Source organism: Solanum verrucosum, unplaced genomic scaffold (assembly GCF_900185275.1).
Source record: "Solanum verrucosum unplaced genomic scaffold, falcon-dt-bn FXZP01000134.1, whole genome shotgun sequence".
Classification (NCBI taxonomy): domain Eukaryota; kingdom Viridiplantae; phylum Streptophyta; class Magnoliopsida; order Solanales; family Solanaceae; genus Solanum; species Solanum verrucosum.
The window spans coordinates 877,109-893,827 of NW_026020833.1; the positions used below are offsets into that span (position 1 = coordinate 877,109).

Below are 16,719 nucleotides of genomic sequence, written 5' to 3' on the forward strand. Positions count from 1 at the left end.
CTACAACTCCACGAATTTGCGAAACAATGAGGCGATACAGATCGCGAATTCAGAGAGGGAGCTGGACGGGATTCAAAAAATTATTTCTCCAGGTCGCGATAGGTTGATTCATCCAAAGTTGTTTAGAGGGAATGATTCTACTACTCAAGGGCTACAATATACTGAAAAATCAAGTGATTCCATCTTGCCAATTGAGAGAACTGATGAGGCGATCTCTGGGACCTTCGCCAAAAAAAAGTCTAAGATGCGCGCGCCATCAAATTCGTCCACCGTCCCACCAATTTCATGGCGATTTGAACACTGGGGTTTATTCAACTGGTGAAGAGACACATATCACTGCAATTTCAAGTAGAATGGACCGTCCAATCTCCGGCGACAAGAATTCCGGTGAGCAAGCAACCGAAAAGCTGCAGGGTGAAGGCGGCGCTACTAGGGGAACTTATTCTATGGATGAGGAGGTCCACCATGCCAATATAACCATCAATATAGCTCAAGAACATAACCAGGATGAAATTCAGGCGAGTTTAGTGAATTTGGCAACCAGTAGACAAGTTGAGGATGAAGAACTCAAATGCAGACCTGAAGAAGAACAACAGGGGACTTGTTCCCAAGATTGTGAAGGTACAAATGGTCAAAAACAGGACCAACACGCAATAGAACAACAAAAAATAGAGAAGAATTCAAAGCATGGAGCTACAAGAATAAGTCAGGACCTAAATGATCAACTTGGCAATTCACAATCTATTTCGTTGGAAGTGATTGAAGTTGGTAGTTCATCTCAATTCTCATTTGGATTTAAACTAACGGATACAAGAACTAGCATTGGTGGACACCAAAGAGCAGGTAAAGCAATTAATTATACTAATGAATTTGGTAATGATCATATGCAGGAGCAGCAGACAATAAAAAACAACTCAGAAAGTAGAAATCAGAATAGAGATTACACTCAAGCAGGTAAGTCTTCTCACTCTAATGCCTGTAGAGAAGAGGTTAGTCTTAGTAGTAGTGATGACCAGGTGAATGTAAACTTAAGCCATAAACCCAAAATGTTAACCCCTAAACACTAAATCCTAACCCCTAAACCCTAAACCCATAACCTAGAACCCTAAACCCTAAATCCTAAACTCAAAACCCTAAATCCTAACCCTAAACCCTAACCCTAAACCATAAACCCTAAACCTTAATCCATAACCCTCAACCCTTAATCCTAAACCCAAAATCCTACACCCTAAACGTAAACCCTAAACCCTAAACCTTAAACTCTACAACCATCACTTCCTCATTTCCTAATTCTTTTCTCTCTCTAATTTCTCTCTTTACGCGGGACTCTCTCAAAATATCTGCACACCTACTACAGTCCCAATGGCTACTTCATCTGCTGGAATGGCGCGTGCACCGCCGGTGAGCCTTTTTCAGGCCGCCGGACCAAAGCCATCTGAGGCGCTCTGAGGAGACGAACAAAACCCACCAAGAAGCTTCATCTAATTCATCCTACAACTCTACGAAATCGTGAAATACTGAGGCGATGAACATCGCGATTTCACATGATTCTATTGAGCCAATTGTGAGATTTGGCGAGGCGAATTTTGGAGAAATCGACGCAAATTCACCGGAGCTGCGCCTTCAAATTCATCCAGCTTCCCACCATTTTCACGGCGAATTGACCACTGGGGTTTGTTCACCTGGTGAAGAGGTGCGTCCCATACCAAGCCCAAGTAAATTGGCCGGTCAAATCACCGACGACATGAAATCCGGTAAGCAAGCAGTCGAAGATGACAACGGCGCCACTGGAGGCAACTGCTCGTTGGACGAGGAGGTCCATCTGACCAACATATCCACAAAATTAGTTCAAGAACATAGCCAGAATAAGATCCCAACGAGTTCCCTCAAATATAAAACCAATTCACAAACTAAACCGGATGAACATAGCTGCAGACTTGAAGAACAACAACAAGAAACTTTTTCCCATGACCAAGCAGGGCCTAATGGTCAAAAGCAAGGTCACAATACTTTAGGGAACCAACAAATGGAGATGGAAGTTCCACAAGCTGCTACGTGAGTTTCACAGTGCCAAAATGATCACCTGGACATGACAAGTTCTACTAATTCGGAAGTCATTGATGTGGAAAACTCATCACACTTCTCTTTTGGAGTGAAACCAGTAGACATAATTCCCAGCAATGGAGGACAATCAGAACCAGGTATGAATCCTACGCTTAACAATGTACTGTCTCATGGCTCCTTGCAGGAACATCAGCAAGCAAATATCGCTCCCTTGAGCAAAAAACTAAACGTGGAGAGCACTCAGGCAGGTAAGTCCTTTAATTCTAACTCTAGTAAAAATATTATTAACTGGATTAGTAGTGATGATCATGTGATCGAGAGTGCCAATGGGCAAAAGAGTATAATGAGGGATGAGCAGGAAACTGGTAAAGGAAATAATGACTCACAACAGTAGGAAAATGGACACCAAAATAAAGTGGGAGGAAAAAATTTAGCTCAACCAACTGAACATGGAAGGAATACTGAACCAAGCAGCTACATAGGGACTTCCCAAAACTTTCTAGCAATTTTGATAGGCATACCAGTTCTAACCAGCAGAACCAGCAAATCCAACAACCCAACCAGTCCAAAGAGCCCAACACTTCCAACGAGAACCAAAATACCAAAAAGGTCCCAAGTGTCGAACCTGCTCCCTACACTGTGGTGCAAACTCTAGTTGCTAGGCTCAGGCAAATCCATGCTACGCAGACCATTCCTATTGAACTTGTTCCACCCAAGCACACTACTAAACAAGGCCAGCCTGTTGTGATCTATGACATGGATGATTTCATGAACAAGTTAGCCGTGGATTGCAAATATACCCTTATAGGTAAGTTCAGTACCACCATGCCAAAGATAGAACTCATCAGGAAGAGTTTCATCTTACAAACTCAACTGAATGGGGGGTCAATATTGCACAATATAATGCTAGGCATGTATTTATTGATTTGGAAAATGAATTGGACTATAACACGGTATGGACACAACAACGAATGACCATTGAGGGCAAACTCATGAGAATACAAGCCTGGACCCCCAACTTTAAGCCTGAGGAAGAAATACCCATTGTTCCCATATGGGTACTGCTTCCAGGTCTACCATGGCACTGCTTCAAGAAAAAGTTCATCACACCCCTGCTGGAATCAGTGAGCAAAGTTCTCTACTTAGATCCAGCATCCATTAACTGAACTAGAGCTAGTATGGCCAAGGTTAAAGTCCAAGTAGACCTCACCAAAACTAGACCTCGACACGTTTGGATAGGCTTGGATGAGGAGGACCTCACCAGAGGGAGATGGCAACCAATCAAATATGAAAATATCCCTCCCTACTGTGCCTACTGCAAGCATCAAGGTCATATGATAGGCGATTGCAATTTCAAAATAAGAGATGAAGACCTCAAACGTAGAAAAGAATTAGGTGCAGAGATGAAAAATATAAGTAAGAGTGAACAGGGGCAGCAAGGAAATGAGCATAGACAAGTCAGGACAATGGAGCAAGAGGAACAACAACATCGAAACACCAAAGAAGGGAACACACCTGAACAGCAAAAGGAAGAAGAATGGCAAGTGTCAAGAAGAAAAAACAACAAACCACAAGAGGAGAAAACACAGAAGGCAGTGTGGAGACCTACCTCACCAAAGAACAAAGTGCCAAGAGATCAACCACAGCTCACAACTCAGCAAAAAGGTATACATAATACTTCTAATCATAATCTTTTTTCTAACCTTAGCATGCAGGAAAAACAGTCTCAAGATACTCAGGGACACAACAGCAATGAAGGGAAAGCAACACAAGATTCGCAAAGCAAGTCGAAAGCATACCACAACCAAAAAGAACAAATCTTGCAAACAGAAATCCAAGCAAATAACAAGAACACAGGTATTGACTCAATGCTCCCAATTCCCACAAACCCCAATATTTTAATTTCTAATGGTGATGTTGAAGTTGAAGGAGGGATGGAAGGGGGATGTCAGGAGAGCCACACTAACCTGCAGGAAAAGGGGTCCAAAGGGGGGAATTTGTCTCATGTTATGCATGAGGGTACACACCTTGACCATAGTCCTGACCTTAGAGCCCTTGCTGCCACTACTGTCCAGCTTCACCAACAGACACATCAACAGGTACAGTCAGGGCCAAGGAATCTGATTAGTACTGAAAATAATAAAGAAAAGCAGCAAGTAAGGGCAGGAACTGCAGATAAACAGAACAAAGGAGCCATGGCAAAAGATATGGGAACCAAATCAAGCACTAGCAACCAAGGAAATGCTCCCAAAAGCAAGAACAAACCCAGTAAGTAAAAGAGAGAGGCTGCAAAAAAAAGACAGAGCATACATCAGGATAATGTCCAACAGGGGGAACAACAAAAAGAAGGGGAAGTTTGCAAGAAGTTCATTATGGTTGATGAACACTTGGGCATGGATATTACCCCTTTACAAACCCAATACATGAGCTCTCCAATTAAGGTCCCTCCTGATGACAGGTCTGCAAAGTGTCAGCTGAACACAGGCCCTATAATAGATGAATATGCAGTTGATAATTCAGAGGATGAACCGGATGTGGATAATCAATCCCTCAAAGATCCTGATGAGGATGATGAGACTAGTGAGCTTCTTATTAGAGAATTTAGTCCTCATCCAGATAAAGACTTTGCAGAGGAAATTCAACAGGTGGCTAATAGTCAGGGACTATCACCTAGAGGGTTACACCATGAGAGATTCAAATTCCATGTTCAGGATATCAACACTGTCACTGCTGGCAGACCAAACACTAGGCTGTTTACATCCCCATCATTTCAATGATTAATACAATTATTTGGAATGTGAGGGGGATCAACACCCAAGGTGTAATTGAAAGACTCAAAATGCTCAAGAAGATGCATCAATTATCTATCATTGCCATCATGGAACCTTTCTCGGACAATACTAACATTCAAAGTGCCAAAAATCAGTTAGCTATGGATCATGGTGTGAGCAATTGCAATGGTAAAATCTGGCTCTTTTGGAACATGGACATTGATTGTGTAGTTCTAGAGGAGGATGAACAACAAATTACCTGTGAATTTAGGCATAATGAACTCCAAAACCACTTCACCACCACTTTTGTGTATGCCAAATGTAAAGACCATCTCAGAAGGCCTTTATGGGATAGGATGTTACATCAATCTGCTGATATTGATAGGCCTTGGTGTTCTGTGGGAGACTACAATGTTATTACTTCTATTGAAGAAAAACTGGGAGGGGTTCCTTACAACATGAGAAAAAGTCTTGAATTCATTGCTATTATTGAGGCCTATGGTCTTATAGATTTAGGCTTCAGTGGACAGAAATTTACCTGGTCCAACAACAGGGGTATACAACAGAGAGTTTGGAAAAGACTGGACAGAGCTCTAGTTACTGATGCCTGGCTGGAAAAGATGCCTCAGACTACTATCACCCATCTACCTTCAGTAGGGTCAGATCACTGCCCTCTATTGATGGAAATGAATGCTAGGGAAGATGATCAGATCAAATATTTTAAATTTCTTAATTGCTGGACTGACCAACCTAATTTCCTTGATATTGTTAAAGCCTACTGGGACAGGAATGTTGAGGGTAACAACATGTGCAAATTTCATCAGAAACTGAAGAGATTGTCCAACACTCTTAGCAACTGGTCCAGAGAGGAGTTTGGGGATATTTTTGCTAAAGTCAGGGATTTTGAGGAGAAGGTCAAAACAATGGAGAAGCAGCTGATTCAAGATCCAAGTGAGAGTAATATAACTATACTTCATGAACTCAATGCTAGGTATATCAAATTCTTGAAGATAAAAGACTCCATTTTGAAACAAAAAACACAGTTGCAGTGGTTCAAGGAAGGTGACTGCAATACAAAATATTTCCATTCCCTGATAAGGGGAAGAAGACGAAGGATTTTCATTCATAAAATTATCAGGGAGGATGGGGAATGGATACAGGGAGATGAGGTTATTGCTGAAGCTGCCTGCGACCATTTCCAGAAAATCTTCACAGGAGATAACAAAATCATAAATGAGGATGTCCTGGACTGTATACCACAGATGGTCACCCAGGAACAAAATGTTGGACTTACTGCTATGCCTAATCTGGAAGAGTTGAAGGAAGTAGTATTCTTCATGAACCCCAACTCTGCAGCAGGTCCTGATGGGATGAATGGATACTTTTTTCAAAAGTGTTGGCACATTATCAAACATGACCTTTTTGGTGTAACTCATGCATTCTTTTGTGGTCAAATGATTCCCAAGTATTTCTCTCACTCTTGCATTGTGCTCCTCCCTAAGGTGAAAAATCCTAACAAACTTTCAGAATTCAGGCCCATTAGTCTAAGCAACTTCACTAGTAAGATTATATCTAAGCTAGTAAGTTCTAGACTAAGTCCTATTCTACCTAGTTTGGTTTCCCTTAATCAGTCGGGGTTCGTCAAAGGGAGAAGTAGTTCAGAAAATATTATGCTGGCCTAAGAAATTATCCACCAAATTAAGAAACCTAATATTGGAAGCAATGCTATTATTAAATTGGATATGGCTAAAGCGTATGACAGGGTGTCTTGGTCTTATATATGTTTGGTGCTACGAAGGATGGGATTTGATGAAGTTCTTATCGATATGATTTGGAGAATCATGGCTAACAATTGGTACTCTATTATTGACAATGGGAAAAGACATGGTTTCTTTCAATCCACGAGAGGACTCAAGCAAGGTGATCCGTTATCTCCTGCCCTATTTATTTTAGGTGCAGAGGTACTGTCCAGATCTCTGAACAGGTTGTACAACAACCCCGAATACCATGGTTTCTTCATGGAGCCTAGAGGGCCCCAAGTGAATCATTTAGGCTTTGCGGATGATATTATCCTCTTCACCTCAGGAAGACAGAAAACACTGCAGCTATCATGCAAACTCTCCAGTCCTATGAGCAGTCCTCAGGCCAATCAGTTAACACCGAGAAAAGCCACTTCATGGTTCACTCGAGTGCATTCAATATCACAAAGGACAGAATCAAAAGAATCACAGGTTTCAGGCGAAAGGAGGGCCCTATCACCTATCTTGGCTGCCCTCTATTTGTTGGTAGACCTACGATTATTTATTTTTCTGACCATATTAACAAAGTTTTATGCAGGATCACAGGATGGCAGACTAAGCTTTTAAGTTATGGTGGTAGAGTAATCCTTGTCAAGCATGTTTTACATTCCCTACCTATTTACCTATTAGCCTCAATAACACCTCCAGTCACTGTCCTCAGGCAGATCCAAAGCATTACGACCGACTTCTTTTGGGGATGGAGGAATGAGAGGAAAAAATATCACTGGTCTTCATGAAAAAATTTAAGCTTCTCGTACGATGAAGGGGGTGTTGGTATGAGGAACCTCAAAGATGTGTGTTTAGCCTCCCAATACAAACAATGGTGGATCTTTAGATCCAAACAAACTCTTTGGGGGGATTTTTTGAAGGCTAAATATTGCCAAAGGTCTAACCCAATTAGTAAGAAATGGGATACAGGGGAGTCACTGACATGGAAACATCTTATGCACAACAAACTTCAAGTCGAAAAACACATTCAATGGAAGCTCAACTCTGGCAACTGCTCTTTTTGGTGGGATAATTGGCTGGGCATTGGACCTCTGTCTCATTACTCTACCAATAGCAACAGATTCAACAACACCACAGTGGCAGACTTTCGACTTGATGGACAGTGGAACTGGAACAAGCTTCTACAACAAGCACCTAACAGTCAGCTGGCCAGCATTCTCTCCACAGAACTCTCCAACCAGCAGGACCTCCCAGACTTAGCAATATGGAAACCATGCATGGATGGGAACTTCAGCTGTTCATCTGCCTGGAACGGGATCAGAGAAAAGAGGACCAAGACCAATTTTAACTCATTCATTTGGCATAAGTGTATCCCTTTTAAAATTTCATTTATTTTGTGGAGAACACTAAGAGGCAAACTCCCTACTAATGAAAAACTAACTAGCTTTGGCATTGAGCCAACAAGCTGTTTTTGCTGTTGTAACAGGTCTGGCCTCGACACGATAGAGCACATATTCAACATCGGATAGTTCGCGACATATGTGTGGAGAAGCTTTGCAGATGCTGCTGGAATCATCACAGATCACAGCTCTATTACTCAACTCATCATACAATGGTGGTCAACGAAGTATAACAATGAAGCACACAAGCTGTTACTACAAGCGACACCATTATTCATTTGTTGGAACCTTTGGAAGAATCGTTGTGCTAGTAAATACGGAGGCAAATCGTCCAATATTAGTCGAGTTAAATATGCCATCTACAAGGACAACTACAAACTAATGAGTACTAACTTCCCCCAAATCAAATGGCCTTCAAATTGGAAGGAACTAATTCAGCTAGGGGAGAGCTGTAGTCATGATATCAAAGTGACACTCGTTAGATGGATAAAGCCTCCAGCTAGTTGGGTCAAAATCAACACGGATGGCAGTGCATTAAGCAACCCGGGCAGAATTGGAGCAGGCGGCATCCTAAGGGATCAAATGGGAGCAATGCTATTAGCATTTGCTACTCCTTTGGGGGAAGGCACTAACAATCAAGCCGAAATAGGAGCAGCCATTTTTGGTATGACATGGGTACTCCAGCTGGGCTACAAAAAGGTTGTTCTGGAAGTGGACTCGCAACTACTTGTACACTGGATCACGCAGAAAGCCAAACCTCCATGGAGCATCAGCACACAACTACAACAACTTCAGGAACTCATCAGAGAAACACACAACTTTCGTTGCAAACACACATACAGAGAGGCTAACTTTGTGGCCGATTCCTTATCAAAGCAAAGTCACAAGCTTACTTGTCCCTAAATATATTGCAACACCCAGCAACTACCAAGAGAAGCAAGAGCCTATTATCAACTAGACATGGTCGAAATGGCAAGTTTTAGAAGAAGGAAAATCAAGAGGATCAAAGAACCACCTTGAATGGAATCCAAACCTTTTCAACTAGCTAGGATTGAAAATCATAGCCTTCTTGAATAGGTCTAGAGTTTATTTTGTTTTATTTTGTCTACTTGTAAAGGGAGAGTCTCCCTTATTTATGATTTCAAGATTTTTTGTATCGAGAGGAGTCCTCTCTTTTAGGTACTTAGTTTTTAGAGTTTCCTTTTTAGAATGGGGATAAGTTGACTATCTGAAATGACCCAAAAGGTTCTTAAAAATGTGCTTTGGAAGTTACCGGAAACTTGTTTAGCTATATCAAAAAAATCTGTTTCGTTTTTTTAAAATCCGACTTCATATTCTTGTTTAGGGGGTCAAATTGAGTGGGAAATGGGTCTAACCCAAATTTTAGAGCAACCGTATCAAAATCCGAAATTTTCAAGTGAAGCCTTTTTCGAGGGTCTACTTTTGAGGGTCATATCTCCTAGCACACAAATAATTGGGTGGCCCATAACATATCCATGGAAATCCCTTGGAGTTAGCTACCTAACGCACTTCGTTTCACCTCATTCAGAGTTCGGACGAAGAAGTTATGCCCATTTTCGTAAAATCTATCCGGCAGGAAATGCAATTTCCAGTGAGCGTTTTTACTGTTCACCCGCCTCATTTTTTTTTCTAAGTGTTGGACCATTTTTCCAAAGGGCATATGTTATTTCCTATATACCATTAGTTCAATTCCCATCTCTAAAACATTTCCCAAAACACCTATTTCATACTTAGACACATTTTCTCTCAAGTTCTCTCAAGAACCCTAATCCAAAACCTTCCTCAAGATTGAAGAGACTCTTGCTCCAAGTTCCAAGCTTCCGTTGAAGTCACTCTGAAGACCTTCATAAGAAATCAAGGTATGTGGTGTTGAACTCATGGGTCCTTCCACCCATAGTGACTAGACTCTATTCTACTCACTAATTCATGGTTTAAGTTAAGATTCATAAATTAGTCTTGTTCTTTGTAATAATTTCCTGCACATTGAATTTTAAACATGAAAAGTGATTGTTTTGAGCATGTTGTGACTCTAGAACTTGAATCTAAATTTGGAATGGATGTGGAGATTTTCATGTGGTATTGTGGGTGTTAAAAGGTGTTGTTGTAGGTTGTTCACTGGTTTGGCTGCAAAATTACTACCCTATTTTCCATGCTTTTTGATTCCATTACATGCCTTCAAGGTGTTTGACAAAATGTCCAACTATGGAGAATTGATGAATCGATGCTTTAAAGCTTGAGTTATGAGATGTATGGAAATCCAGAGATGTGTTGATGACAAACTAAGCTTGTGTATATGTTCATTCCATACGTGAGATTGCATTAGAGCCTAATGGGAATTTCCTATATAAAGTGTTGCATGACCATGCCCGGTTCGGGGGAAAAGAACCGGACAACCATGTGAGAGGTTTATATCTCACCACCTAGGATGCTTGGGGTGTGACCAACATCAACCATGTGAGAGGTTTATATCTCACCCCCTAGGATGCTTTGGGTGTGACCAACATCAACCATGTGAGAGGTTTATATCTCACCACCTAGGATGCTTGGGGTGTGACCAACATCAACCATGTGAGGGGTTTATACCTTGCCACCAGGGTGTTCGGGTGTGAACGGCATCCCCCATCCTAAGTTGGGGTTATAGATTGGTTGGATCATGCATACACATATGATATCTACTATTAGTATAGATTTACTTAAACATGTTTTGACTTCACTTTGATCATGCATACAAGTACTAACGCATATTTTGCCTACATGATGTCACCATGTAGGGACCGGAGGTACTCTTCATCCTTCTCTCCATTCACGTGGCTAGTACGGTCCTTATCCGAGTTTGTTGGTGAGTCCTCAATGATTTGAGGACTATGTTATGTTTCCTACTCCTATGTTTTGAGACTTTAGCTTGCAATTGTATTTTGACAATGAGGGGAGCTAGATCTTGGTATAGACCTCCTTCCCGATACTCAACCTATTTCTATCCCCACTTACCGTATGGCCCCGGCGGAGTTGAAAGAGCAATTAAAAGATTTGTTAGAGAAGGGGTTTATTAGACCTAGTCATTCTCCCTGGGGTGCTCCGGTTTTACTTGTGAAGAAGAAAGATGGGTCTCTTAGAATGTTTATTGATTATCGACAACTTAATAAGGTCACCGTCAAGAATAGGTATCCTCTTCCAAGGATTGACGATTTATTTGACCAATTGCATGGGGCTAGTCACTTCTCTAAGATTGATCTTCGGTTAGGGTATCATCAAGTGAAGGTGAGGGAGTGTGATATTTTCAAGACGGCCTTTCGTACTAGGTATGGGCACTATAAGTTTGTGGTGATATTTTTTGGGTTGACTAATGCTCCGGATCTCTTTATGGATTTGATGAATAGGGTTTTCAAACCCTACCTTAATTCTTTTGTGGTGGTGTTTATAGATGACATCTTGATCTATTCTCAGGGTGAGGAAGAGCACAAGGGTCACTTGAGGGTTGTACTCCAAAGATTGAGGGAAGAGAAGTTGTACGCTAAATATGAAAAGTGTGAGTTTTGGTTGAAGGAAGTTGCTTTCCTAGGCCATGTGGTGTCGGGGGATGGTATTAAGGTGGATCCTAAGAAGACCGATGTTATTAGGAATTGGCCTAGACCTTTGACCCCGTCGGATATAAGGAGTTTCTTGGGTTTAGCGGGTTATTATAGGAGATTTGTGGAAGGGTTTTCTTCTCTTGCTTCTCCTATGACTAAGTTGACTCAAAAGAAGGCTAAATTTGTGTGGTCGGATGAGTGTGAGGAAAACTTCCAAACTTTGAAAGAAAGGCTTGTGTCCGCTCCTATTTTGTCACTTCCGGATGGGTTAGAAGGTTTTACTGTTTATTGTGATGCTTCCCGCATTGGTTTGGGTTGTGTGTTGATGCAAAGTGGTAAGGTTATAGCCTATGCTTCTAGGCAACTTAAGGTTCATGAAAAAAATTACCCAACCCATGATCTTGAATTGGCCGCCGTGGTTTTTGCTTTAAAGATTTGGCATCATTATTTGTATGGGCTTCATGTTGATATCTTCACCAACCATAAGAATCTCCAATATGTGTTCACGCAAAAAGATCTTAACTTGAGACAAAGGAAGTGGTTAGAATTCCTTAAGGATTATGATATGAGTGTTCACTATCATCCGGGGAAAGCTAATGTGGTGGCGGATGCATTGAGTAGAGTGTCCATGGGTAGCTTGGCTCATGTGGAGGAAGGTAGTAAAGAGTTGGCTAAGGAGGTCCATCGGTTGGCCAAATTGGGAGTTAGGTTAGAAGGGGTGGATAGTGGAGGAATTGTTGTTGTTGATGGTTCAAGGTCTTCCTTGGTTGATGAGGTGATAGTGAAGCAAGATCTTGATCCTTCTTTGGTAGAATTAAAGGCTTCGGTGAGTAGTGGTAAGGTGGAGGTTTTCTCCCAAAGGGGAGATGGTGCCCTTAGGTACCAAGGTAGATTATGTGTTCCTTATGTGGATGGTGTGAGGGAAAGAATCCTTGATGAGGCTCATAATTCTTTTTATTCTATTCATCCGGGGTCAACAAAGATGTATAGAGACTTGAGGGATGTGTATTGGTGGGGCGGTATGAAGAAGGACATTGCAAAATTTGTTTCGGGTTGCCATAGTTGTCAACAAGTCAAGGCCGAACATCAAAGGCCGGGTGGCCTAACTCAAGACATTGAGATACCTACTTGGAAGTGGGAAGAAATCAACATGGATTTTGTAGTGGGCTTACCCAAGGCTAGAAGAGGCTTTGATTCGGTTTGGGTGGTGGTTGATCGGATGACAAAGTCGGCTCATTTCCTACCGGTTAAAACTACTTACGGGGCTGAAGAGTATGCCAAGTTGTACATTCATGAATTGGTAAGGTTGCATGGGATTCCTTTTTCTATCATCTCGGATCGTGGTGCCCAATTCACTTCTCACTTTTGGAGGTCATTCCAAAGGGGTCTTGGTACAAAGGTAAAGCTTAGCACGGCCTTCCACCCTCAAACGGATGGCCAAGACGAAAGAACAATTCAAACCTTGGAGGATATGCTTAGATCTTGTGTATTGGAGTTGAAAGGTAGTTGGGATGATCATCTTTCTTTGATTGAATTTGCATACAACAATAGTTATCATTCTAGTATCGGTATGGCTCCTTTTGAGGCACTTTATGGTAGACGGTGTAGGTCACCGGTTGGGTGGTTTGAAGTTGGAGAGGTGGCCTTGTTGTGTCCGGATCTGGTCATGGATGCTCTTGAGAAGGTAAGGATGATTAGGGAGAGGTTGAAAACAGCCCAAAGTCGTCAAAAGTCTTATGCCGATGTGAGGAGACGGGATCTTGAATTCAAAGTGGGTGATTGGGTTTATTTGAAAGTTTCTCCAATGAAAGGTGTGGTTCGTTTTGGTAAGAAGGGGAAATTAAGTCCTAGGTATGTCGGTCCTTATGAGATAATAAGAAGGGTTGGTAAAGTAGCCTATGAGTTGGGGTTGCCCAAGGAGATGGAATTAGTTCATCCGGTATTCCACGTATCGATGTTGAGGAAATGTGTTGGTGATCCTAACGCTATTGTACCTCTTAAGGTTGTGGGTGTTGTAGAAGATAATTTGACGTATGAAGAAGTCCCGGTTCAGATCTTAGATAGACAAGTTAAAAGGTTGAGGAACAAAAAAATTGGCGTCCGTTAAGGTGCTTTGGAGAAATGAACAAGTGGAGAGTGCTACTTAGGAGGCCGAAGCGGACATGCAAAGACGTTATCCTTATCTATTCAACTCCACTCAAGCCTAAGGTATTAAATCAAGTCCTTTGTACTCCATTGAGTCTTGCATTTCAGCCCCTGAATCATTAATGTGCATATATGTTTAAATTGATGAGTTATAGATGCTTTACACTAAGTTTTGAAATCTTGAAGTGATGTTTAAATAAAAATTTTGCATTCATGTTGGGGCTGATATGTTCTTACTAAGTCTTGCCTTGTACGTCTCTTCCACATTCGGGGACGAATGTTCCCAAGCTGGAGATATTGAAATGACCCAAAAGGTTCTTAAAAATGTGCTTCGGAAGTTACCGGAAACTTGTTTAGCTATATCAAAAAAATCCATTTCGTTTTTCGAAAATCCGACTTCATATTCTTGTTTAGGGGGTCAAATTGAGTGGGAAATGGGTCTAACCCAAATTTTAGAGCAACCGTATCAAAATCCGAAATTTCCAAGTGAAGCCTTTTTCGAGGGTCTACTTTTGAGGGTCATATGTCCTAGCACACAAATAATTGGGTGGCCCATAACATATCCATGGAAAGCCCTTGGAGTTAGCTACCTAACGCACTTCGTTTAACCTCATTCGGAGTTCGGACGAAGAAGTTATGCCCATTTTCGTAAAATCTATCCGGCAGGAAATGCAATTTCCAGTGAGCGTTTTTACTGTTCACCCGCCTCATTTTTTTTTCTAAGTGTTGGACCATTTTTCCAAAGGGCATACGTTATTTCCTATATACCATTAGTTCAATTCCCATCTCTAAAACATTTCCCAAAACACCTCTCCCATACTTAGACACATTTTCTCTCAAGTTCTCTCAAGAACCCTAATCCAAAACCTTCCTCAAGATTGAAGAGACTCTTGCTCCAAGTTCCAAGCTTCCATTGAAGACACTCTCAAGACCTTCATTAGAACTCAAGGTATGTGGTGTTGAACTCATGGGTCCTTCCACCCATAGTGACTAAACTCTATTCTACTCACTAATTAATGGTTTAAGTTAAGATTCATAAATTAGTCTTGTTCTTTGTAATAATTTCCTGCACATTGAATTTTAAACATGAAAACTGATTGTTTTGAGCATGTTGTGACTCTAGAACTTGAATCTAAATTTGGAATGGATGTGGAGATTTTCATGTGGTATTGTGGGTGTTAAAATGTGTTGTTGTAGGTTGTTCACTGGTTTGGCTGCATAATTACTAGCCTATTTTCCATGTTCTTTGATTCCATTACATGCCTTCAAGGTGTTTGACAAAATGTCCAACTATGGAGAATAGATGAATCGATGCTTCAAAGCTTGAGTTATGAGATGTATGGAAATCCAAAGATGTGTTGATGACAAACTAAGCTTATGTATATGTTCATTCCGTACGTGAGATTGCATTAGAGCCTATTGGGAATTTCCTATATAAAGTGTTGCATGACCATGCCCGGTCCGGGGGAAAAGAACCGGACAACCATGTGAGAGGTTTATATCTTACCACCTAGGATGCTTGGGGTGTGACCAACATCAACCATGTGAGGGGTTTATACCTTGCCACCAGGGTGTCCGGGTGTGAACGGCATCCCCCATCCTAAGTTGGGGTTATAGATTGGTTGGATCATGCATACACTTATGATATCTACTATTAGTATAGATTTACTTAAACATGTTTTGACTTCACTTTGATCATGCATCCTCATATTGTTATTCATAATGCCTATGAAACTATTTCTTGTATTTCGATTGTGTCCTTGTCTATTGTTGTGTTGCACCCCGCATACTTAGTACATTCCAAGTACTAACGCATATTTTGCCTAAATGATGTCACCATGTAGGGACCGGAGCTACTCTTGATCCTTCTCTCCATTCATGTGGCTAGTACGGTGCTTATCCGAGTTTGTTGGTGAGTCCTCAATGATTCGAGGGCTATGTTATGTTTCCTACTCCTATGTTTTGAGACTTTAGCTTGCAATTGTATTTTGACTATGAGGGGAGCCGGTAGTATGTCATGGCCCCCGTCCTATCTATGTATGTAGAGGTGTGTGTTGGACAAGTATTTTGTAAAATAAGCTTCACTCTTGTTCTATGATGTCACTTTGAAATGGTTTGCCCTTAGTCCCTATTTCCCGTTAATTAATGTTAATTGTACTTGCGCGACCGATGAAGTGTGATGACAAGTTTGAGAGGCTTGTTTGGGGTTCCTTCGGGTTCCTCATTCGCCATGTCACGTCTAGGCCCTAGGCTTGGGTCGTGACACTATCCTTACTAGGAAGGTCGACTAATGAACCACCATAGGATTGGAGGTTAAGTTTATGCCCCCGTCAGTGTATTTTGCTTGTTTTTATTTATGTTAAGGCCTGGGGGTGTTCCTAAGCCCTTGACCCCCCCAAGGGTCGTTCAAATAAAAATAATTTTTTTTTTAAAAAAACTCTACAGCCAAAAACCCTAACCCCTAAACCCTAACCTCTAAACCCTAAACCTACAACTTGAAACCCTAAACCCTAAACCTTTAAATCGAAACCCTAAACCCAAAACCCTTAACCCTAAAATTTAACCCCTATACCCTAAACCCTAAACCATAAATTCTAAACCCTAAACCCTAAAATGTAAACCCTAAACTATAAACCTTGAACGTAAACCTAAACCCTAAACCCTAAAGACTAATCTGAAACCGTAACCCAAAACCTAAACCCAAAACCCTAAATCCAAACATTAAACCCTAAACCCTAAATCCTTAACTCTAAACCCTAAAACCTAATCTATAACCGTAAAACTAAACCGTAAACCCTAAATCCAAACCCAAAACCCAAATCCCTAAACCCTAAATCATAAACTTTAAATCCAAAACCCTATACTCTAAACTCTGAATCCTAACCCTAAACCCTAAAACCAAAACCCTAAACTCTAAAACATAAAACATAAAACCTAAACCCTAAACACTAAATCCATACCCTAAAACCTAAACCATAAACCTAAGTCATAACCCTAAACT

The 16,719-nt window shown here is 41.2% G+C and overlaps 2 protein-coding genes across 2 annotated transcripts; both read left to right on the forward strand.

The window, feature by feature from the left end:
• The first annotated feature begins 3,242 nt into the window (after window positions 1-3,242).
• Window positions 3,243-4,340, forward strand: LOC125813523 (uncharacterized). Its single transcript, XM_049493012.1, has one exon. The coding sequence runs from the start codon at window positions 3,243-3,245 to the stop codon at window positions 4,338-4,340; it is 1,098 nt and encodes a 365-aa protein (XP_049348969.1).
• Window positions 4,341-4,942: 602 nt separating this feature from the next.
• On the forward strand, window positions 4,943-6,517 carry LOC125813524 (uncharacterized). Its single transcript, XM_049493013.1, has one exon. The coding sequence runs from the start codon at window positions 4,943-4,945 to the stop codon at window positions 6,515-6,517; it is 1,575 nt and encodes a 524-aa protein (XP_049348970.1).
• Window positions 6,518-16,719: the final 10,202 nt, after the last annotated feature.

Coding starts and splice junctions, on each gene's coding strand:
- LOC125813524 (XM_049493013.1), top strand. CDS start 4,943: ATGGAACCTTTCTCGGACAATACTAACATTCAAAGTGCCAAAAATCAG.
- LOC125813523 (XM_049493012.1), top strand. CDS start 3,243: ATGGCCAAGGTTAAAGTCCAAGTAGACCTCACCAAAACTAGACCTCGA.